The sequence below is a fragment of the Pleurodeles waltl genome, chromosome 1_2 (genome assembly GCF_031143425.1).
Source record: "Pleurodeles waltl isolate 20211129_DDA chromosome 1_2, aPleWal1.hap1.20221129, whole genome shotgun sequence".
Taxonomy (NCBI): domain Eukaryota; kingdom Metazoa; phylum Chordata; class Amphibia; order Caudata; family Salamandridae; genus Pleurodeles; species Pleurodeles waltl.
The window spans coordinates 396,317,955-396,344,209 of NC_090437.1; the positions used below are offsets into that span (position 1 = coordinate 396,317,955).

The 26,255-nt window shown below is 44.8% G+C and overlaps 1 protein-coding gene across 2 annotated transcripts in view; it reads right to left on the bottom strand.

The window, feature by feature from the left end:
• The window catches only part of ECPAS (Ecm29 proteasome adaptor and scaffold), a 790,558-nt gene that overhangs the window by 592,830 nt on the left and 171,473 nt on the right, over window positions 1-26,255 (bottom strand). For both annotated transcript variants that reach the window (XM_069240017.1, XM_069240008.1), the window contains exon 15: window positions 3,366-3,469. In XM_069240017.1, coding sequence (XP_069096118.1) covers window positions 3,366-3,469 — 104 coding nt within the window. The remainder of the gene's footprint in view (window positions 1-3,365; window positions 3,470-26,255) is intronic.

Consider the following 26,255-nt stretch of genomic DNA (forward strand, 5'->3'; position numbering starts at 1 on the left):
TTCCATCCCGGGCAGCTACACCTCCGTAGACCTCCGAGCCCTGGACACATCAACAACAATTGCTGCTGCACATTTCCATGCACCACTAGAGGACTGCTCTCCTGCCAGCACTGCCAATTCACCTGCAACACCAAAACAACCAACATACCGGAGACACCACAGACACGACTGTGCCCACCACGCTGACCTAGACTGCCATGGCAAAACTCCAATGATTTTTACTCAACACAAGATCGCTTGGCAAACATGCCATGGAGATCTGGGACACGCTCTCATCCCACACATCATCCTCCTCACAGAGATCTGGCTGAACCTCGCCTCCGTGCCAGACATCGTCATACCCGAAGGCTACAAGATAACACACCCAGGACCGAATCAACAAAAACAAAAGTGGAATTGCCATCATCTACAAGGATACCATCCCCTGCACAACCGTCTCAGAAGACCGGACCCTGATAACGGAGCATATCAATTTCCATCTTCATGCAGACGGAAAAAGCACCATCAGAGGCACCCTCGAATAAAACCACTGGGACCACGCCCCAGCTTCTGCAACACCATCACTGACCACATCACCATCGCCTCAAAGCACTACATCTTCTTAGGAGACCTCAACTTCCACCTCAACAACCCAGACGACACAAACACAACCAAACCTATTGAAAAGCATGAGAAGCATCGGCTTTCACAGCTTGTCAATGACCCCACCCACATCGCAAGACACATGCTCACCCCATTTTTACATTCAGCAACAGAGTCAAGTGAAACCACGTCTCACAGCTCACGTGGACCAGCCACTACAGCATCCACTAAACCATCTCAGGATCCACCAACAATGGCAGCACGCCCCCAGCTCCACACACTGAAAATAGAAAAAGGTATCAGAAGACCAGTGGAACAACACTCAATTCCCACCTCCCAGACACATCACTTGACCCTGAACAGGCTGCGAAGAATTTTTCCCAGTGGATCACGGAATGCGCAGACACAGTCGCCCCACCAAGCCAGCCAAACTCAAAGTACCAGCCAGGAGGGCCAGCTGGTTCACAGTGGAGCTGAAATCCTCCAAACGCAACTGCAGGTAACTAGAAAGGAAGTGGCATACTAGAGAACAGACAGACGACGATAGAGCCTTTAAAACAGCACTCAACCAGTACCACCGCCTTCTGAGAGAAGCAGAGAAAAAAGCTATAGCAGACTGCATAGAAGACAGCACAAACCACATCAAGGAGCTCTTCACCATTGTGAAGGAGTTCTCCAACCCCGCAGCCACTGGGAATGACATCACCGACTCCTAAGAAATTATACCACGGTGGACTTCTTCCAGGACAATAAATTCAAATGCCAACCCCTCACTGCTGACACCATCAGCCGACTAACACCCACGAACACAAACACCTGCTCACCTGTCAGAACCCTCTCAAAACTCAAGCCACAATCCCTATCATGAACTCCGTACACTTGGGAGCACCCACGGACTCATGTCCCCACCACGTCTTCAACCTCGGTAGCAAGACGATTGGCGACAAGCCCGAAAAAAAATCTGAAAGCCTCCGTCACCACAGCCTACTTTCCTGAAGACTGGAAGCACGCTGAAGTGAGGCTCCTACTGAAAAAACCAATCCAGCAGATTCGAAGAACAACCGGCCCATCTCCCTGCTAGCCTTTCCGGCAAAGGTTCTCGAAAAGGTAATCAACGAGAAACTCGTCAAACACTTGGACTACTACAAACTCCTGGACCCCTCTCAATCCAGATTCTGAGCCAACCACAGCACCAAGACAGCCCTGATCGCAGCCACTGACGACATCAGGGCCCTCCCAGACTGCAGCAAAACAGCAGCCCTCCCGCTCCTGAACCTGTCAGCCGCCTTCGACAACGTCTCCCACCACATGATCAACAGACTCCACCAAATCGGAATCCAGGGAGACACCCTCAAATAAATCCCCTCATACACACCGGTAAAACCCAGAGAATCTGTCTCCCACCATTCACCTCAGAACCCAAGGAGATCATCTGCAGAGTCCCACAAGGATCGTCGCTCACACCCACCCTCTTCAACACGTACATGATGCCCCCGGCCAACATCATCAGATCACATGGACTCAACATTATGCAAAGACACCTAACTCATCCTCTTGTTGTAAGAAGACCCCTTCACCAACATCCACAGAAATATGGTCAACGTCTCTGATTGGATTGAGGACAACTGCCTCAAGCTCAACACGGATAAGACAGAAATCCTTATCTTTGGGAACGCCTCAACGTGGAACGACACCTGATGGCATGCTGAACTCGGCGCTTCCCCAAACCCAACAAACCACGCCCGCAGCCTTGCATCTTGGACAGCAAGTTATCGATGCAGAAACAGTCAAACGCAATCTCGTCCGCTGGCTTCCACACCCTACGCATGCTTCGCAAGATCTTCAAGTGGCTCCCATTCAACACTAGAAGGACTGTCATCCAAGCCCTTGTCACCAGCAGGCTGGACTATGGTAACATCCTTTATGTAGGAATCACTGCACTCCTCCTGGAGAGGCTACAGACAACACAAACCTCAGCAGCAAAACTCATCCCTGACTTCCCCAGATGGAGACATATCAACCCACACCTCAAGAAGCGCCACTGGCTCCCAATTCAGAATAGATGCCAGTTCAAGATGTTAATCCATGCATACAAAGCCCAGCACAGCGAAGGTCCGGCATTCATCAAGAAATGAATGACCTTCCACCAACCAAGCCGACATCTGCGATCTGCTTCTCTTTCTCGCAGACATCCCACCGGACCTGGCGATCCAACAGAGGAGGTCGCTCCTATCACCTGTCAGCCAAAGCCTGCAACGACTTTCCCCTGCACCTCAGGAATGCCTCATCGCTCCTGGAATTCAGATAAGGATACAAGACATGGCTGTTTGAATGAACAGAGCACAGCGAAGAAGCTAGCAACACAAGCGCCCTGAGACCCTCACAGGTGAATTGCTGCGCTTTACAAATCATGACTGATTGATTTTTAACATTATCTCACCCTGTAACTTGATGTAGAACGGTCAATTATAGTTCCTTTTTAATAGCTGTACAACTATTTAAGTTATACATCTGAAAGAGTTTTTGCAAGAGTAGGATTTATGTCAGTGAATTTAACCTAGAAATAGCTAAAGATCAGTAAGTTTGTGCAACTTATGCTTCTGCAGTATCACCACAGTTTCGAACCCCAACGGAGGAAAATATTTAATCTGAGCAGACAAATTGACCTTGGTTTTCTACCACTCAAATTTGAGTGAAGCATACTAAAACAAGCAACAAAAGGAAAATATAACCGGTTTACAAAGACAAAGTACTACATTCATTTAATGCCTTCTGGAACTTACGGATCTCCTGCAGCCAATAAAAGCAGATATCTCGAAGGTATGTGGGCTGGTGAGAAAACAGTGCTTGCAAATTTCACTGCTATTTGACGAACCTGCGTTTCAGGCTAGAAAAAAACAAAAGGCAAGTGTTAGATGTTGATTTGGTGATACAACAGCTGTATGTGTAATCTATATAAAATTATTCTAATATGGAAATTTTAACAGACAAATTCAAAACTATAATAACTCAGTAAAACAAACAAGTTAACATGTTATATGCATCCTTAAATACCTAACTTAAAAAGATACGGTATGGCTTTACATGCCAGGCAGGATGGCGGCAGTCCTGTGAGCTCCGACCCGAGAAAAGGAAAAGATATTTCTGCTGCTTCACTTAACCTTTTGTTATCCCACCAGGTGCTGAAATGATATTGCACCTTGTGGTGTTTTTTTTCTCTCAAACTGAGTTTTCTCCTCATTTCTTCCTTCCAGTGCGAGCGGCAACATTTGTTTCCCTTCAAGGAACTTCTCCTGAGGAAATGCAATGCTTGTTCAACTGATGCTTCACGTTTTTGGATAATGAACCCATTTTCTTCATTTTGGGCACAAGGTATTTGTCTCTGACTATGTGATGTTTCTGACTCAATGCTTCTCATCATAGGGATTTATATTTTATACTCTACTCTGGTAATTTGGAAGTATCTTTTCTGTTATCCTGATTTTTTGTGCATGATAGTTTGTCTTGCTGCTTTCTCTGTACCTCTTTAATGTAAGGGAAGAACAAAGTCTCTGTAGTGACTGCCTCATAGTAAGAATCGTCATATTAATATACCTACCAACTCACTTGTAGGGGGTTAAGGCTACCTCTTCTGTAGCTAATTCTAAGAGGAAAAATAATGCTCCCCCATCACCTATTTCTTCACCCAGTAACCCAATTTTGGGTACCATTTTGGGTGAGGTGAGGACCCTTCAGCCTTTTATGAGTGCTACTTATGTGAATTAACAACTGATTAAATACAGATGGATTCTTATGGAGGCCAACATTATTGAAACAGGACAATGTGTCTCCCCAAGGCTTTTGAGGGCCTTAATCTTATTGAATTCTTAAAGAAGTTCCTCCCAACCCTACTTGGATTTCCTACTACTCCTCTTAACTCGCTATAGGCTTATCGCTTAGGTCGACTTCATCCTCATTCTTCCAAAACTCGTGGCATAATTATGCCTTTTCTAAAATGTACAGACCCTCTGTGTTTAAAAGGGGACTAAAGACAAAAGGCAACCTGCATCGTATGGTCATAATATATGAAACACACAAAAGGTGAAGGGGTGCTAGTTGCAATAGACTAACCACTGGCAATTGCTTGGAGTGGCACTCCAACTCATCGTTCTTTTGCTCACCATGCCACCTCAGTAGGGACCCCGCCATATGCAAATCAGTCTGGACCCTGCTCCTCATGGAAACAGTCTAGCCCGAAACTGTCAAGTCAGGTCCTCCCTGAACCAGAACACAAAGAACCCAGGACCAGTTTTGCCCTATTTATGGGCTCATCATCCGGGCACAGCTTGGTTTCAGTGACACACATAGCACAGGACCCAAATCTGGGCATACCCATGCCACACTGGGTGGTACACGAAACACACAAAAGGTGATGGGAGGCTGCTTGTAATAAGTCTAACCACTGGCAATTGATCGGTGTAGCACTCCAATCCATTGCTTTTTTGCTCACTACCCACCTCAGTTCAGACCCAGCCATACGTAAATCAGTCTTGACCCTGCTCCTCATGGGAACAGTCCAGCCCGAACTGCCAAACCTGGTCCTCCCGGAATCAGAACACAAGCAACCCAGGACCAGTTTTGGCCAAGTTAAGGGTTCATCAGCCAGGTACAGCTTAGTTCCAGTGACAGTGAGCACGGTACCCACAACTGAGCAACCCATGGCACTTAGGGTAGTACATGAAGCATACAAAAGGGTCAAGACTTGATTTGCATAATGCGAGTCCAAACTGAGATGGCATGATGAACAAAAGAATGATGGGTTGGACTGCTACCTTGAGCTGTTGCCAGTGGTTAGACTTATTGCATGCAGCCTCCCATCACGTTTTGTGTGTTTCATTTACTGCCCTAAGTGGCAAGGGTATGCTCAGAGGTGTGTCCCATCCTCACTGTGTTGCTGAAACCAAGCTGCACCTGGCTGACGAGCCCATAACTAGGGTGAAACTGGTCCTGGGTTGCTTGTGTTGCGGTTCAGGGATGGCTTGGAAGTTCCGGCCGGACTGTTCCCATGAGGAATAGGGTCAAGACTGATTTGCATTTATGGGTGCGTCCAAACAGATAGCATGGTGAGCAACTGAAAAATGGGTTGAAGTGCTACCCCGAACTGTTGCCAGGGGTTAGACTTATTGAAAGCAGCCTCTCATCACCTTTTGTGTGCTTCAAGGTCATAATATATTCATATCGCAAGATATCTCCAATGCCACCAATGGCAGCTGTAAGGAATTTTTTGCCTTGAGACCTCAAATGTGACATCTGAATATTTGTTATGGCATTCCTCAACCCTCCTTATGCAAAATAACTTATACAGGGACTACTAAATCCTTTAATGGCTCTGCTAAATTGAAAGATTTTCTCCAGAACATTACATCACACAAGATGTATACTGTGAATCAGAAGTCTCAAATAGTTTTTGGGTTTGTATAGCTTTTTTTTTTCTTGTCCCAAATTCATTATTTTTATTTTCTGTGCTCTGCTGTTGGTCTTGTCATGGTTCTGACACGTTTCATATTACTTCTCAGTAGTTATCTAGTCAGATCCAGAGGTTTATCCTTGATTTGCTCCTCCTTCTGCTTTCCTATATATTTCCTTTTCCTTACTTCTACCCTTCTCTTCTTCTCTGGTTTCTGCGAGTGCTTGTATGATTTGTTTCCTTATTTCTATCGTTTGTTTTGAATAATTGTTGTAATTTTGTCTCCTTTCCTTTTTATACAGTTTGTCGTCTATGTGTCTGTACTTTCATTTATCCAATTTGTTTAACTTTGGCTCACGGAATGTTCGTGGGCTTGGTCATCTGGTAAAACAACAAGAGGTACTTTCTTACTTTTCTAAACTTGATTCTCAAATTGCCTTTTTACAGCAAACAGTGTAATACATCTGAATCTGTTAAATTGAAGATACAATGGGTTGGTCAGGTTATTTTCTCTCCCGCAAATTATAGTCAAGGTGGTGTTGCCATTCTTTGTCATAAAGCTTTAAGAGTACAAGTTGTTTCCAATCAATGTGAAAGTGATGGATGATGGGTGCTGGTCAATGCCATTATCCACAACAAACATATTACTTTGTTTAATGTTTATGCCCCTGTTAAATCTGACCCTGACTTTTAACTCTTCAAAATTGCAAAACATGCTAATATCTCAAACTCCAATATCATTATGGCTAGTGATTTTGACCAATTGTTAGACCCTTTTTATGGATGGAAAACCTAAATACAAATTTAAACCAGATAAATAAAGTGCATAAAGCATTCCCAATCAGCCAATACTTCTAGGCCACTATTATCAGCCAATACTTCTAGGCCACTATTTACTAAGTGGAAAACTTGCAATCCTGATACACTGGCTTTCTTTTATTTCCAATGTCCAGACTTGATTATATTTTGGTCATGGAGTAGTTTCTCCAGACGTTACAGTCTTCGGAAATTGGCTACATCTTTATATCGCACCATGCCCAAATATTGACCTCATTAGATATTTCCAGTATTGATTCCAAAACTGGTAGACATTTCTATCCGATAGCTGATTTACTAATGAAGCTACTCCCTTTATACAAGAGTATTTTCAGTTTAGTGATTCTAGTGATACTTCTATCGCCAGCAACTGGGATGCTTGCCCTGCCAGAAAAAAGGGGTTGAATTATCAATGTGATCTCCTATAAAAAAAATAAAATGAAATGCTTGAACAAGCTTACTTCACTTTCAAATCTTCATCTATGCAGCACAATTTGATTAAATCTAAATCAGAGCTTAAACTTGTTACTGTTGATGTATGTAATATTCTACTTAAAATCAAATCTAAATCTCATGGTGGCCAGAATAAAGCAGGTAAAATGCTTAACAATAAAAACAGAGCGTAAGGCTACTAGTCTATTATTAATGAATTTGATAATTCTGCATCTATCTCCAATGTTGATATTTCCAATTCATTTCAATCCTTTTATAAAATATATACTAAAGATACTACCCCTTCTGCACCTAATATTCAAAAGGTCTGTGACGGTCTCCCTCGACTGCCCTCCTTCACAGGAACATTTGCTAAGTCAGAGGCTGGTATTACCCCTTTAGGAGGTTTCGGATGCAACTAAACGCTAAAGAGAGCAAAGGCACCTGCCCCAGATGGGTTTTCTATTGAACTTCTTTTATCCATGCCTCCATTCTTTGCTCCCAAATTATAAAAAACAATTACATTCATTTATCTCTAACTCTAAAGTGAGTGGCACTTTTTTGGAAGCCATGATAACCATAATTCCTAAGCCAGATAAAGATCCCAAATTTTGTAAATATTATAGGCCCATTCTCTTATCAATTATTTTTGTAGGAGTTTTGTAAAGCTTTTAGTTTCCCGCTTAGAATTTGTTGTTCCTCTTCTTGTTAAACCCGACTTATCTGGTTTTATTAAGGTAAGACTTGCTGTTGATAATGCTAAAATGTCCATCTATATTATCACCCTATCTGGAAAATGTAATTCCCCACTAGCAGCCCTTTCACTGGATTAAATTAAATGGCAGTTTAGGTTTACCACATGTGCGTATGTTTGGTAATTGCCCAAAAATCATTTCTTTTATAAACATTACTTTACTCTAACCTCCAGGCTATTGTTTTTGTTAATGGATTTCCTCCCTACTTTTAGTTACATAGAGATACCAGACAAGAGTGCCCACTTTCCCCTTTGTTATTTGCCCTATGTTTGGAACCTTTCCTGGAACAGATGTGTTGTAATACACTTATATCTGGCTTCAAACATGCCTCTCTAGAATTTAATTTATCTGCATATGCAGGCAATATTCTGATCTACATGTTCAATCCTGTAACTTCTCTGGATCAATTTTTGAAAGAACTTTCCTTATACACCAGTATCTCTGGCTATAAAGTGAAATTTAATAAAACTGAGATTTTACATTTGAACTTTGTTATTATCAACATGTTTGCCAACATGAACTATACCTGGTGTTCCTCAAAGATTAAACATTTTGGTGTTTGGTTCTCTCCCACAATACGAGAAACATTCTCCCATTATACGAGAAACACTCTCCTACATCTTTGGTATGTCAAAATACGGAATACAAACAATACTCTTGACTTGGTCCCCATTATATTTATCATGGTGGGGAAGACAAGACACTATTAAAATGATGATTGTACCACATATTTTATACATTACCTCCATGTTATCTTTTACAATTCCTAATCATTATTTTAAAACAGATGGACTCCATTTGTATGAAATTTAATTGCATAACATAAGACTCCACATATTACTCTCTATAAACTCAAACTCCCAAAACTTAAAGGAGGTGTTTGATTCCCATATTTTAAGTTATATAATTCGTTTCTAATCAGTTTTGTGCCATGATCTATGATTTTCAAGATCAACCTGTACCAATGTGAATTAACCTTGAAGAAATGGTTTCTTACCTGTAACTCCAGTTCTCTCGTAGGGGTATTTCCATGATAGTCATAAGCACTGAATAGTTCCGCGCGCCTGCGGGGACCCCGGAGCACTGTTGTGTAGTATATTCTTAAGTGCAATCATCAGCTCCTTGACAAAAAGGTCTGTGAAAAACACTTAAGAATAACAATGTGCAGCCTATGTGAACAGCTACACAGGCCAAATTGTTAGAAGAAAAAAAACAGTTGTAGTGTAAATTTCACGTTTAAACCTCTATTTATTCTATAAATACATAAATAAATACATTCTCATATTTTATTTACACCTCTCATGAGAATAAAACAATGTAGGGCAGTGTAGCCCATAGGCTGCCATTATACAGAATGAAAATAGAGCTGTGCCTTTAAGAAAGTAAAGTCTTCCTGTTTCCCATCATGCACAGCAAAAGGCAGTTGCCTCAGTTCTTTTTTGGAGGCTATTAACCTGACATGAAGAAAAAACAAAACATTTGTTGGAGTACCAACCTCCATAATATTCATGTTCTATGTCAACTCCACCGGGGAGGAGGGAGGGTTGCTTATGACTATCATGGAAATACCCCTACGAGAGAACTGGAGTTACAGGTAAGAAACCATTTCTTCTCTCGTAGGGGATTTCCATGTATAGTCATAAGCACTGAATAGAGTAGCAAGCCCATCCCCATAACCGCGGTGGAGTAGATATAAGAATACTGAGAAAAACATGAATCATGCAAACAAATTCTTGAGCAAAGCCTGCCCAACCTGAGCATCTGCCCTAGCGTCTGTATCAAGGCAGTAATGCTTAGTAAAGGTATGGACCGACCTCCAAGTGGCAGCCTTGCATATTTCTGCCAAAGGGACATTTCTCATCAAGGCTACAGTAGCTGCTTTCCCTCTGGTAGAGTGGGCTTTTGGCCTACCACCAAGGGATTTGTTTGCTAACTGATAACATAACATTATACATGAAACAATCCACCTGGATAAAGATTGTTTAGATGTACCCAAACCTGTTCTGATTGGGCCATAGTTAATAAAAAGCTGTTGTGATTTTCGTAAGCTTTTTGTCCTGTCCAAGTAAAATTTCAAGACTCTCTTTACATCCAGAGAGTGCAGAGTTCTCTCAGCAGGAGTAGCTGGATTCGGAAAGAAAGTCGGTAATGAAATTGTTTGGTTCACATGGAAGTCGGAGACTACCTTAGGCAAAAATTTTGGATGAGTTCTCATTACCACTTTTGCAGAATGAAAAACCGTGTAGGGTTCCTGAGCGCAAAGGGCCTGGATTTCGCTGACCCTACGCGCTGAAGTGATTGCCACCAGAAAAGCAGCTTTCCATGTGAGATGTTGCAGCGATGCCTTATGTATTGGCTCGAATGGCGGCAGCATCAGACGTGATAAGACAACGTTCAGTTCCCATGGAGGAGAAGGCTTTCTAATGGGGGGAAAAACCTTCTTTAAACCTTCTAGGAAAACCTTAATAATCGGAATCCGAAAAAAGGAAGTTTGTGAAGGACTCTTTCTGTATGCTGTGACAGCCGCCAAGTGAACTTTTATTGACGACAGTTGTAAGCCCGATTTTGCCAAACTTAACAAGTATGGCAGGATAGATTGTTCTCCACAGGAAACCGGGTCAATGTTGTTGTGTAAACACCAAATGCAGAATCTCTTCCACTTGCTTGCATAGGCTGATCGTGTGGAAGGGCGCTTTGCTTCCTTCAGAATTTCCATACAATCCTGAGGTAGGTTCAAGTGTCCATATTGCACTAGCTCAGGAGCCATGCTGCCAAACTCAACGATGAGGGGTTGGGATGAGATATCTGCCCTCTGAACTTCGTGAGAAGGTCCGGACGATATGGTAGCCTGATGTGTGGTTTGAGTGACCGGTGAAGAAGGTCTGGGAACCACCACTGGCGTGGCCACTCCGGAGCAATTAGGATCATTTTGGTCTGAACATTGGACAGCTTCTGGAGGACCGCCGGAATCAGGGGAAGCGGTGGAAAGGCGTAAAGAAATGCTCCTGACCAGCTTATCCACAGGGCATTCCCCAGTGTCCCTGGATGGTAATATCTGGAGGCGAAGTTTTGGCATTTTTTGTTTTCTGGGGTTGCGAATAGGTCTGTAGAGGGGGTACCCCAGAGTGCGAAAATGGAATGAACGACGTCGTCGTGTAGTACCCATTCGTGGTTCTCGTCCATTACCCGACTGAGGGCATCCGCTTGAACATTCTGGATGCCGGGCAGGTGAGTTGCCACTAGTGACAGGTTCCTGGCTAGAAGCCAATGCCAGATTGTCTGAGCCTCTCTGGATAAAATTCTGGACCTGGTGCCTCCTTGTTTGTTCACGTAGTACATAGTGGCCACGTTGTCTGTCTGGAGAAGGAGAGTTTCCGTTCTCAGAGAGGGAAGGAAGGCTTTGAGCGCAAGGTGGACTGCGCGAAGTTCCAGCAGGTTGATGTGATAGAGACTCTCTCTCTGTGACCACTCGCCTTGGACTCGAAGATGTTCCATGTGCGCCCCCCATCCGATCAGTGACGCATCTGTTACGATGGTTTGAGATGGGGGCCGTTGTTGGAACGGAATCCCCACCAAGAGATTGCTGGGTAAACACCACCACTTGAGGGATTGTAGGGTGTGAGGAGAAAGAAGGACTTTGTTCTCCCAATCGTCCCTCAGTTGACACCACTGATCCTCCAGGTTTTCCTGCAATGGTCTCATATGGAGGCGAGCATTGGGAACCAGATGGATACAAGACGCCATCGAGCCCAGTAGAGAAGCTATTATTCTTGCAGTGGCTTGAGGTCTTTCCTGCAGTTGTTTGCACTTCTGGAGAATCGATAACCGTCGTTCCTCCGAAGGAAACACCTTTCCTAGCCTGGTATCTACAATGGCCCCTAAGTAATGCAACCTCTGAACAGGTGTTGCTGTAGATTTCAGGAGATTGACTTGAAGACCAAGTTTTTGCAGCAGTTGTAGAGTCCATTCGAAATGTTGCTGTGTCTCGAGACAACTGGAGGCCTTTATGAGCCAATCGTCTAGATAGGGGTAGACGAATATTCGCTGTTTCCTCAAGTGGGCGGCTACTACCGCCATGCATTTGGAAAAAGTTCTTGGCGCTGATTTTAGGCCGAAAGGTAGAACTGCAAATTGGTAATGGCGTTTTCCGACAGTGAACCTTAGGAATTTTCGATGTTTCTTGGTTACTGGGATGTGAAAGTAAGCGTCGCAAAGATCTATCGCACATAGCCAGTCGCCCTGACGTAGATGTGGATAAATTTGGTGTAAGGCTAACATCCTGAATTTTTCTTTGCGAATCCATTTGTTTGCTGTCCTCAGATCTAAGATGGGACGAAACTCTTGTTTGTCTTTTTTCGGTACAAGGAAATATCTCGAATAAATCCCCTTCCCTTGCTGGCTGATGGGAACGGGTTCTATGGCTCTTTTTTGCAATAGGATATTGATCTCTAACTGTAGAGCTTCGAGATGGCGGTTGGCTGTTTTGGGTGGAACAGATGGTGGAGGACTGGTGAATCTGAGAGCGTAACCATGTCTCACAATATTCAATACCCAGGCGTCTGTTGTGATGCGTAGCCACTCGTCCAGATGATTTGAGATACTTCCCCCTACCGGAGTGGATAACGGAGGAGGGGGAAGCAAAGATTCAGGGCTTAGACATGGGAGCCTGTCGAGTTGCCTGAGTTTGAGGTGTTGAACGACCCCTTGTCGACCTTCGCTGAGTAGAGAAACCCCTTTGATACTGCTGTTGTTGCTGTTGCTGGGGGCGCGAAGACATCCAGTGTGGCGACTGATACCGGTGGGTGAAAAGTCGTCGTTGATATGGCCGGAAAACCTTTCTTTGTTCTTTCGGTCTTTCCATCCCTACCGCTTTCAAGGTATCTAGTTCAGCTTTCATTCTAGCCATCTCATCATCGGCATGAGAACCGAACAAGGTGGAGCCCGAGAAAGGCAGGTTTTGTATTCTCTGCTGCGCTTCAGGTTTGAGTGATGTAAGTCTCAACCATGCATGCCTTCTGAGCGCTATCCCGTGTGCATAATTGTGTGCGGATAGCACCGAAGAGTCAGCTGCAGCACTTATAATTTGGTTAGACACCATGGATCCCTCACCCACGACCTCCAGGAAATCTTCCCTTTTATCCTTAGGAAGATGTTCCGCAAACTGTATTAAAGAGTCCCAGAGGGCACGATCGTACCGTCCTAATAACGCAGTAGCGCTGGCTGCCTTCATCGTGACGGCTGCAGTAGAGCATACTTTTCGTCCTGCAGCATCTATCTTTCTGCTCTCTTTATCTGGAGGTGAAGAAGAAGATGGTGAGGTTGAATGCAGTTTCTTTGCCGCTACTATGACCACCGAATCAGGAACTGGGTCCGACCTCAAGAATAGAGGATCTTGTTCTGGTGGACGATATTTTTTAATAAGTCTGGAAGGAGCAGACTTTGTTGCGGCCGGTGCAAGGAAAATATCCATTGCTGGTTCAAGGAGACCTGGAACCAGTGGAAGCAAAGGTCTGGAAGATGTCCTGTGATGCAAGGTCTCGAAGATCACTGACGTCGATGGGGCAGGTACCGCCAGCGGGATGTTCAGCTTGGTTGCCCCTCGTACTAAGACCTCCTGGAACGTATTCACATCATCTATGGGGGACACTCTCGGGGACGGTGAGTCCGATAGGGTTGGAGAGTAGTCCCGTGTAGACGAAGAAGAACGCCTGTGATGTGAATGCTGAGATCTCTGTGGGTCATGACGGTGCCGAGAGGAAGAAGAGCGTCTAGAGGAATGTCCCGAACGTCTTACAGACCGCGTTGGAGTCCTCAAAACAGACTCTACAGGCGGAGCCGGAAGAGGCGCCGTAGGTGTTACCGGCGTCTGTGGCAATGGTGATTGTCGAGGAGAGAGTTGTGGAGACGCTGGAAGGAGGATGATTGAAGCCGAGGATTCTGAGGTTGTATAAACCCTCCTAGGTCTTTTTGATTGTCTCGACGTCGACACACTCCTCGACGTCGAAGTACGGTGACGGCGAGTGTCCTTCGCCGTCGATTCTTCTCGCCGTTGAGAATCTCTCGACGACGACCCTCGACGTCGCCGTGATGACGGTGAACGTCTACGACGTCGAGCACCCCTCGACGTTGATCGATCTCGCCGTTTCGACGGCGAACCGGATTCAGATCTCCTCGACGTGGAACGTCCTCGCCGTGTCGACGTTGACCCAGATCTCGACGGCGAAAGTCCACGCCGTCTCGACGGCGAAATCGTCGTCGACGGCGAGCGATGTCTCTTTCTCGCCGGCGAACCACTCCTCGACGGCGAGCATGTTGGCGCCGTTCCTTGCCTCGACGTCGACGCCCTCGACGTCGTCGGAGACCTGTGCCGTTTTTGAGCCGGTCTGGTCGGAGTTATAGAGGAACCAGTGTGAGCCCTGGTAGAAGACTGACCTTCTCCTCGCTCTGTGGTAGAATGACCACTTTTCCTCCTGTCCTCTTTCGCCTGGAGTCGGATCTTCTCCCTGTCACGAAGGGTCCTTCTGGAGAAGGTTTTGCAGATGTCACACGACTCCGGTTTGTGGCTGGATGGAAGGCAAATTATGCAGACCCGATGTGGATCTGTTTTGGCCTTTTTTCTGCCACAAGAAGGACATTTGTCAAACAGTGAAGGCATTTCTGAAGTAGAAAAACCTCAAAATTCTGTCAGAATCTAACAGAAAAAAGCAGAAAATTATCACTCAATGTTAAAAACGTCGAGTGAAAATGAAATTCAAAAGATTTTAAATGAATTTCTGTCACAAAAGGATTTTGTGAGGTAGAGCTCAATGCTTCAGGGTCCTGTCAGAAAGGAGCCGGAAAAAAGAACTGAGGCAACTGCCTTTTGCTGTGCATGATGGGAAACAGGAAGACTTTACTTTCTTAAAGGCACAGCTCTATTTTCATTCTGTATAATGGCAGCCTATGGGCTACACTGCCCTACATTGTTTTATTCTCATGAGAGGTGTAAATAAAATATGAGAATGTATTTATTTATGTATTTATAGAATAAATAGAGGTTTAAACGTGAAATTTACACTACAACTGTTTTTTTTCTTCTAACAATTTGGCCTGTGTAGCTGTTCACATAGGCTGCACATTGTTATTCTTAAGTGTTTTTCACAGACCTTTTTGTCAAGGAGCTGATGATTGCACTTAAGAATATACTACACAACAGTGCTCCGGGGTCCCCGCAGGCGCGCGGAACTATTCAGTGCTTATGACTATACATGGAAATCCCCTACGAGAGAACGATCTTTACTGAGTGACTGGGGAGCATCAAAGCTGAAGATTATTAGCAACTACAATTATTTGAGCACCCTGGGTAATTGTAAATTGAACTGGGTCCACTGACTGCTGTCAGGAAGTGGTTCATTAAATGTCTGCCTTGGCTGATGATTTGTTGGCATTTGATAAACAATTGGGGGCAATTCAGTCTTGGCCTACAGGAAGGTGTACTAGGCAAAGGCATTGTTTGTCCTGATGCCTGTAGATGGAGATACATTGCAGGTGCTCATATGTGGAGTCCAGATTAGAGGGTATGAAATGGCGTGGTGGAATGCTCAGCAACTTCTAGGATGTATACCAGTGTCTGGCCCTAAAGAAGCTGTTTCTCGACCAGACCAAATGTGGTGTGCTATTCAAAAAAGCTGTGTGCACACAATTAGAACATCCTCTGTGAATGCTGATTTAGCAAGCTTTGCAGCCATTATGAAGGTTTTACAAAGGGTTATATTTTTTAACCAATTCAGCCTTAGCTAACGTTGCGCTTGTCACATGATTCGTAAAGGGAATCTGTGCTCTAAAGATATGTCATGCTTCCTTTTTTGACCTCTGGTACAGCATGGATTAATACTGATTTAAGAAAAGAACAAGTTATGTTGCTTGTGCCTACTTGATGTGTAATCTGTGCAGGATATATTATTACAGCACCATACAACTATTCAACAATGTAGTAAATATATAAGAGCTTTGCTTGCTTAATTGAAAGTAATAGAGGGATCTAGCAGGATGCAACATATTGACACCCGGCTACTAAAAGTGTTTTTTTCCCACAATTTACAGCTTATTTAATCCAAACACTGTCAATTTTTGTAAAGGTAGGTGATGGTGTGAGCACTCATTACCAGTTATTCTGCTGGTCCTATTAAGACATTGGCTGAGGTAGTGACATTTTATTAAGGTAAATGTTCGGTGTTACTATAGTCACTTAAGTGGACAACAGGTTTACATTCTCAGGCAGTGAATTGTCTCTTTAATGCAATGACGGTGACATTTCCCTGAGCTAACCTTTGTCATCCACCTTAGAAATTCATCTATTCGGAGATAATGCCTTTAGTCTTAATTTCAGATTATACAATTCTAGAATGAGATTGATGTTTTTCCAACATGTCTTCATGCCCCAGTTTTCCTTTAATTACAGGTATTTGCAGCCTGGAACATAACCTTACACCCGCCAGAAGTTGTTCCGCCTTATATTTCAAGTATTTGTTAGCCTTTCACAACGTATGACACCATGTAGCATTAATACTTACAGTCCATTAAAGTTTTGCATCTCCATAAAATTTCAACAACTTCAAGGGGGGCCCATTTATATAGAGGATGATCATTCAGCCACTGCTTTATTCAAAACAGTAGGGTCTATGTCATTATAATACAACTTGAACAGATGCCCTTTTACAAAGTTAAGTAAATTAGACAAACAACTGTGCACTGCTTTAAATGGTGAAGCCATGAAAAAGGTTAACACCAAATTCAAATACAACAGAGAAATAATAAAAGGTATGAGTGGAAACAAGTGTAACCGGCCTGCCAGAAAAATGCCACCACTAGAAAAAACTTAAACAGGGTGGACTGATCAGGAAGAGACATGAAGGAGGACAAGAAAGCCAGATCTTCCTTAACAGTGGCTAATGACAAATCCTACAGGCCAGCAGTAAGAGCAAAACATCCAAAGACACAAGACTAAAAGGCAGTTAAGACATCAGCTTTGTACCAGGCAACATGTCAATGTAGCAGGTTTATAGATGTGTTCCAATTCTGTGTTCAACAGAAGTTCTCAAGTTAATACCACTTAATCTCTACCTGTGTAGAAAAAGCAGGAGAGGATTTGAGTGAAAGACCCAACCATCATGCTGCGAACGCACGTCCACCCTATAAGGAAATGTAGGAAGGGGCCCAAGTGCTGAGTTCCAACAGTTCTGAACATCACTATTGCACAAGAGTTATCCTTAAACCCATAGGAACCCTGGCCCATTAATTCTTTATTACTCACAGTGGCTCTCACAGGTATCTGTCTCTATGCTCATAAATAATCAGCCTATTTGACAGTGAGAAAGAAAACCAATGTAAAAATTCTAAACAACAAATATTTGACATTAGCCTAATAGTTAACAATTGTTGTTTGTTTTGGAAAAAACAAAGCTTTTTGGAATTTACTTTTTCACTGTTCTTGTTACACTTTGGATTGTGGTTTTCTTTCTCTCTAGGAAACATTGCACTAAATATACGTTGTGATAGAGAATAATTTATGTTGGTAAATATAAGTAATGTATGATACATTATGATCTGGATATTTTATTTTTTCTGGTATTGAGTGTGTGCAGTCAAATAGACTCATTATTTAAAAGCGAAGTGAATGAAACCAATGAGAAGCACTGTGACTGACATAGATTCAACAGGTCAAAATATAAAGTCCTCCTCCTTCAATTTCAGAGCAACCAGGATCAGCTGAATTTGATTCTCCTGCACCTTCAGCAGAACCTTGGAAATAAGTTGGACAGACAGGAGGTAGGAACTCCTAGAGTACATCCTGTGACCAAGAAACCATGAAGACCTGCCATTTGGGGGGGGGGGTGAAGGAAAGTCTCCCTTTTTGACATGCCCCTGTCCCCCCCCGACCCCCTTCCCCACACTTTGTGCCTGGTGATTCGATGCAATTTTGACTGAAACCAGGTCCTTTTCCCTTTGGTCTCCCTGTAAGTTCCTAGTAAATGGTACCTCCAGTATCTAAGGCACAGGTACCAAAGAGGGTCTTCCAAGGGCTGCAGCACGTATTGTGCCACCCTCAGGGAATCCTCATCTAGCACATGCAGACTGCCATTGCAGATTGCATGTCTTGGTGCAGCTGAAAGTGAAAACATGACATGGCACACTTCCTGTGAGCCATATCCCCTAAACACTGTGTGTAATATATGTAAGTCACCCCTACAGCAGGACTTGCAGCCCTAAAGCAGAGTGCATTACCTTGCATGTGAGGGCATATATTAACAAGCAGATATGCCCCTGCTATGATGTCTTAGATACACTGAGTGAACTGGGAAGCCATTTTAAGTACATGGGCTGGACACTAGTCACTACAAGTTCCCTAGAGTAGGAAGCTGGGTTCTGGTTAGAGAACTCCCCACTGTTTGCCTGTTTTTTTTTTATGCAGTTTTGACTGAAGTGCACTAAGTTCCTAATAACCTGGACTCCAGTGCCAGTGTTCCTTCCCCAAAACAGGACTCCTGGCCACTTTTAGCACATCTATAGGTCCCTACTAAATGGTACTCATGGTACCTAGGGCAAAGGTACTAGAGAGGGGCCCTAAGAGCTGCAGTGCAACTTGTGCCACTCTAAGGAACCCGAAAGCAAACAAAACACAAATGATGGTCGGAATGCGGAACCAATCAAACATTCACCCCCCAGTCACAGATCTGGGTTTAATCCATCAATTATTTTGATCACTATGCCACCCCAGTTTGGACCCAGCCATATGCAAATCAGTCTTGACCCTGTTCCCCACGGGAACAGTCCAGCCTGAACTGCCAGGCCAGGTCCTCCCTGGGCCAGAAACAAGCATCCTAGGACCAGTTTCAGGGTATCACCCATCATCAGCCAGGCTAGCTTGTTTCCAGTGGCATAGTGAGCCAGAGACCCACGTCTGGGCATACCCGGCGCATTTAAGGCAAACAAACAAATGATGGACAGAATGCGGAACCAATCAAACATTCACCCCTAGCCACAGATCTGGGTTTAATCCATCAATTCTTTTGCTCACCATGCCACCCCAGTTTGTACCCATCCATATGCAAATCCGTCTTCACCCTGTTCCCCGTGGGAACAGTCCAGCCCGAACTGTAAGGCCAGGTCCTCCCTGGACTGGAAACAACCATCCAGCATCTGTTGTTTTTGCATTTGTCTCCCCAAGTGGGTCGGGTATGCCCAGACTTGGGTTCCGTGCTTGCTATGCCACCAGATTCAACCTAGTCTGGCTGATGAAGAGTGATACCCTGAAACCGGTCCCAGGATGCTTTTTTTCTGGTTCAGAGGACCTGGTCTGGCAGTTCGTGCTTGACTGTTCCCATGGGGAACAGGGTCAAGATTGATTTGCATATGGCTGGGTCCAAACTGGAATGGCATGGCAAACAAAAAAAAAAAAACTGATGGAATAAACCCAGATCTGTGACTGGGGGTACATTTTTGATTTCTTCTGCATTTCGTCCATCATCTGTTGTTTTTGAACTCTAAGGGACCGAGCACCAACCTTATGCAGACTGCCATTGCACGCTGCTCCCATAAAGTGAAAACACCACATGGCACACACTGTGTGCCATGTCCCCTAAAACACTGCCTGTATAAAATTTAGTAAGTCACCCCTAAAGCAGGCCTTACAGCCCTAAGGAAGAAGAGTGCATTATATTACATGTGTAGGCATATCTGCAAGAGCAGATGTGCCCCTGCTTTGTCTTTGTTGATTCTTAGACATAGTAAGTGTGCAAGGAAGCCATTTTAAAAACATGTGCTGGACACTCATCAATAAGAGTTCCCCTGTTCCATGACGGCTACATTGAAACTAGTGATGTTTGGTATTAAACATCCCGTATTATTAAACCCTCACTGATTCCAGTGATGGATTTATTAATGCATGCACCCAGAGGGCACCTTGGAGGTGCCCCCTGAAAACTTACCAACCGCTAGTGAGCTCACTGACCAGTGCTGGCCAGTCAGCCACCAACAGACGAGAATCTGGGTCAGGGTCAGGGTGAGATCCTTCAGTGGGATCCTTCACTCTCTCGAGGTCAGAAACAAAAGCCTGTTAGGGCTGGAGTGTGTAAACCCCCTCCCCACAGGAGGGACTGCATTCCAAGGCAGTGAGCTTCCAAGAAGCCCACCACCTTTGGTATGCCAAACTGGCCTTCCTCAGAGGAAGATTCCAACCCCCCTGTGCTAGGGCCCATCTGGCTCCTGGACAGGCAGGAAAATTAGCTATGCAGGAGTTGTTACAATTCCAGACTGGGAACACCTCTAAGGTGACCAGCCTGACGTGGACATGACTTAGGAAATTCTGTCATCTTGTGTGTGGTGAAATTTATAAGTCTGGACAGGGTGATGCCCACTCCCCACAGGAAGTGGTCAACTAGGGGGCAAAGTGATGCCAGGGGTCAGTGGCCCATTGGCTACTACCTTTCACTCCCCTTAATGCCTCCTCAATTGCGTATTTAGGGTACCCCCTGATACCAGATCCTCTGATCTTTTCTAGACACAAAATAAGGAGTTGACAAGAAGCCTGCTGAACCCGAGAACCGAGGAACACGATTGACTTGGTGCCAACCATGCCGGCCTGCCTGCTGCACCCAACCCTCAAGGAGCAATTGACCTGTCCTGCCGCTGCAGCCTCCAAGAAACTGGGAGATGCCAGTGCTTCGCAAATTGCCAGGAAGAGCACCCTTGGAGTAGAAAAGATGCTCCCCTGCATCCAAAGGCACCCAAGAAAGAACTGTGAGCACCAGGACCACCAATAAAATGACACTGGACAGCACCACTGCACCAGAGCTGCCTAGCCTAGGCTGCAGTGGGTCAACTGTGTCAGTGTGTTCCCCCGGCCCACCTGAGACAAAGCCTACCCTGAGTTCGTCCACTGTGAACTTTGAGACAGCATCTGCAGCCTGTTTCAGCAGACTCCCCTCAACCCACGAGTCACCAGGAAACAGAAACCCAATGCCTCAGGACACCTCTGCATCCATCCACCCAGACAAGGGAGAACCAAGTGTGTCACCACGTCTCCCAGTCTCGTGAGACCTAAGCCAAACTTGTTAGCTTGGTCGGACTTGAACCCCAGTCCATGCCTTCAGACTGTTTCTGTAGGCCCTCCTGCAAATGTGAGGCATTCGAGCACCGGACCCCACGTCAGAAGACACCACTGCACGCGTGCCCCACAGCCCAAGTAGAAGTGCCCAAGGACCTTAAGGGTCGTGCCCCTTGGTGTGTTCCCCCTGACTGACCTTCCAGTCCATCGCAGCAGTAACTTTGTGACCGGACCGTTCCCCATTGAAGTGAATGGGACACTCAAAGCCGTAACACTTCTCTGCACCCGGACACACCAGAGCCTCCCAGAGTGACCTGTTGGTGTCGCCTGGAACCCTGCACCATACTCACCTTAAGTCCTCGAGATAAGTCCCATAAGTCATTGTGAAGTGTCCAAATGCAGTACAGGTTTTTCCCCCATGGGATAACATAATCACACCCAAAAATTACACTCTCAACTTCTAAAAACTGTTTAAAAAAATCCTATCTAGAAAATAACTCACCTGATTCCCGTGAACCTGGTATCAAAAGTTATATAAAAGTACATATTTTTATAAATTGGCGTTGGATTTTTTTATTGAGTGCGTCTCACTTACTGCATGAGTGTGTGCCTTACATGCTTAGCGCTACCCTCTGTGTGCCTAACTGCTTGACCACACTACCCAAGAAGAGAGGATTTGGGATGTAAATATTTGTACCTCTATGATACTTCTGGGGAACGCTTGGACTCTTTGCGAAGTGCACCTCATTTTGGCCCACTAAATAAAGAGCCAGCTTCCTACACTCATCTACATGGTGGCTTTACTGAAACTAGGGATGTTTGGTATCAAACATCTTATTCATAAACCATCACTGATGCAAGTGATGGATTTATTAATACATGCACCCAGGGGGCACCTTAGAGGTGCCCCCTGAAAACCTACCATCCACACGTGTGAGGACTGACCAGTTTTAGCCTACCTGCCACCACCAGAGAGAAGTCTGACTTCCTAGGGTGAGAGCCTTTGCTCTTGGGTGGTCAATCACAAGGCCTGCTCTGGGCGAGGTATTTACACATCCCACCCAACAGGATGGCCTGCAAACCTGAATTCCAAGGCAGGGGGCTTCTAAGAAGCCCGCAGCCCTTGGTATACAGATCTGGCTTCACTTACAAGAGAAATGCCGACCCCCTGACCCAGGGACCATTTGAAACCTGGACAGGCGGAAAATTTAGTATTCAGGGAGGTGTGCCCCCCCCTTCAGGTCAGTCCCACCCCTAAGGTGAGCTGTCTGGTATTAACACAACTCTTAGAAATCTGCCATCTTTGTTTTGGCAAATTTAGGACTCTGGGCAGGGTTATGCCCGCTTCCAACAGGAAATGGTCATATAGGGGGTGTAGTGACCACAGGGCTGAATAGCCCATTGGTTACTACCCTACACTCCCCAAAATGCCCTTAAATGCAGTCTTCAGGGGAACCACTGGCACAAGGAAAGCAGATTCCTGCTGACCTATGTAGAAGGATACACAAACCCTGAAGGAGCACCTGATTTGGCCCACAGCCCTGCCGGCATGTCTGCTACTCCCACAGGTTTGTGGCACAGTCAACTTGTCCTGCAAGCTGCTGTGCATCCAAAAGCCTGTGAGGCCTGCCTGCCTTCAACAAAGCCCCAGAAACTCCAGTGGAGCAGCAAAGCTACTTCCCTGCATCTTGCAGGCACCCCAAGACAAATTGTGAGGACTCCGGACCACCTAAAACCTAACACCTGAAAACACCACTGCACCCATGCCCTAAAGCCGAGTTGAAGTGAACCAAAGGTGCCAGTGTAGTTCCTCAGCCCTCCAAAGACAAGGTCCACCTGTGGAATCACTGACGCCGTCTGCAGTCTCTCTATGCAGGCCCCAACAACCTGAAAGCGCTCAGGTGGAGAAAACCAGATGCCTCACAGCACCTCTGCAACGGTTGTCCCTGGCCCATGGAGAAGAGGACTCGAGGTGTCCCCCAAATCCCCGGACATCTCAAAAGTGGAACCCCCTTATTGGTTCCTCCCGACTGGATCCCCAGTCTTCACCTGCAGCATTTCTTCAATTGGACCAATCCCCATTGACTAACATTGGGCACCTGACGCTGTAATACACCTCTGTACCCGACCGCCCCAGTACCACCCAGTGTGACTTGCAGGTGTGGTCCTGACCCTTACCTAATCCTCACCTTAAGTCCAGGAGATTGGCCCCGTAAATCACTGGACTGTACCCGTTTTGCTGTCTTTGATTTTCTTCCATAGGAGAACATTGCAGCTTCTCAGAAATTGCACTAAGTGTTGACTTTTCGGAACTGTAACAATATTTCTTGCAGAATGTACTTACCTGAATAAGTTGATCCTGGTGCCAAAACGTATATAAAGATAATTGTTATTTTTGTAAATTGGTGTGGATCTCCTTCTTGAGTCGTGTGTCTCATTTATTGACTGTGTGTGTATTTGCAAATGTCTCACACTCCTCTCTGATAAGCCTGACACTGTTCAACTACACTACCCACTAAAAAAAAAAACTTGAGATTGCAAGAGTAAGCCCCTGCCCACTAGTAAGAGAACCCCTGGACTGTTTGCACAATATATCTCATTTTGATATAGCATATAAAGAATAATCTTCCTACAGCAGGGATGTGCAAAAAGGCAAAACACATCTTATACAGGGCAGCAGCGAAGAGATCCATGAGGTGACAAGCAAACATGGAGAAGATAATATGTAAAAGGTTACTTGCTTGTAATCCTGATTCTGCACTGTAGGAATCTTTATGGAAGTTGTAACCACTGAATAATTCTGCACTGCATGCAAGGTTCATGCAAACAGCTCAGAATTATTCAGTGATTGACCATCAATGAAGATATACAACACAGAGCTATGACTTCCACTTCGGAGTGAAGCCCCCACGCCCACACAATGAATAAGCCTACAATGTGTGCCACCATTGGAAATACTCTACTGCACCCTTGGCCACAGGAGAAAGGGCTTCGACAATTAGGTACAAGAACCAACACCGCCCTATCTCTTCTAGTAATAGTTGCTTTATCTGATAAGACATGGATGGTGCTTCCTAAAACAGAGGGGAGAAAAGTGTTCAGGCAAACTGCTCACAACTCTAGCACACTGATGTGTCGGTGTTGCTCCAATGTGGACCAAAGGCCTCATGTCATAATTTCGCACAAAAGGTCAGACTTTGCACAACTATGATATGAGACTTCTGGGCGATGACAGATGGACACAATTCTTAAGGTAGGTCTTTGTGCAATGAAGAGCTTTCAGTATTAGCACAGATGTCAGTTTTCACTAAAAATATTCAGGTATGGAAACACATGGACTCCTGACCTGAGTGACGCTGCCACTCCAGCCAACACCTTGGTAAACCCTTGTGGCAGGCTCTGAGACCTAGGCCTGAGGTTAATGACTGACAGGTCACAGGAAGGGTGACACTTAGCTGGCACACAAACAGGAAAACTTCAGATCCCATAGATAAGCAATAACACCACAATGGTCCCCGGAGAACAGCCCCAATAAAGCACACACGTCCAGAGGGATATCGGCATTTCAAAAAACACAATAAGCTAGAGGTCACATGTAGTTAGGTACACTTAGCCAATGAGGACACACCACATACAGCACATGCAGTCACCACACACCCCTCGGGTCTGACATCTGGACACGTACTCACTGGCCACACAAGGTTGAGGGCCCCTTGTGTCCACTATCTGGAAGTGTATTTATGACTCCTTGACAACTGTTTGCATTTTTAAACAAGAAAAAAATGTCTTATGTTTTTATTTCACTCAGAGAAATGTATAAGAACTTGCTGCAATCTGATGCACAACGAGAGACAATCCTCAGACCCTGGTTCTTTAACTGCTCTCCTGGCTGTAATGTTTAATTAAACAAACCGTTCCTGTTTTGCCAGACTCCCAGTCTTTAGTTTTTTTAAGGTAAATGCTAATTTCAGCACATTTTGGCAAGCCAACCAGGAGCTGATTGGTTCTTCGCACCCCACTGCGGCCAAAGGAAGGGGACCCCATCTGAATGGATTCACATTTGTGCAACAAGAAAGGTGAGCAGATGCTGCAATTGAGTGGAAGTTCTGCTGAATCCGCAGGGCAGCGGTCCGCCCTGAAGCTACAGTCACAAGGGTAAGAGACTACAACAGAGCCTTAGTCCTAGCATTTGGCGTGTGGCAAACTAGAAAAAGGCATAATCTACGGAAGTCATTTTCTTGATTGTCAGCATCAGGAAGAGTGATCGTTTGGACCACTGGGGGTGACACAGACGGTACGCTTGACCCGTGGGTGTGATACTGGGTTTTTGACCGCTTGAACAGCTGGGCGGGACACAGATGGTACACAGGACTCCTGGGTATGACATAGGGGAATACGGACGATAGAGAACTAGAACAATTGGGATCCAGGAGATTAGGCATAGCCTGTGTTTTTGCTAAAGAAAGGTCTATGGTCATTGGAAGTGTTTACTTTCTTTCTCCGCATAAATTGTTGAACTCTTCACCCCTCAGCTGATATCAACAAGATTATCAGTCTCACCAAGTGACGCACTACACAGAGCTTCCCTTGGTCACTGGATAAAGTGCACTGGGAGTGGGCTAAGGTATTGCAGTCAGACCACTGCCCTTATTCTTGGGGCCTTGTCAGATTCTCTTGTGCCAGTTGAAGTAGTGTCATTTTGATATTGTGATACTGGTAGATCAATGTGACTGTGCTTGTTTTAAATGCTGGAAGTTGTGGTTTGTCAATGATTTAATGCATTTTGAGGTTATTGCGGATTCATACAAATTGTAATTTGATGCCAAAGTAAAACTCCCTATTTTGTCATCAAATTCCAGATTGCTGTGAGTTTACAATTGCATTTTTTCCTGGGATTGTGATTTTTCCTATGCATTTCATTGTTAAATGTTTATTTTGATTCATCTGTAAATAATGTTGAGCTCATTAGACCTAGGAACCACCGTGTGTATATCCTCCCTCGCCCGGTTAGATTCATAAATTCCCTTTTGTATATATTTCCCCAGTTCCGGAGTAGATCTAGTAATACCCTTGTACATATTTCTCCACCCTCAGAGTAAAAGTTAGAAAATACTATAAAAATAGAAAAGTTAGGATGTAC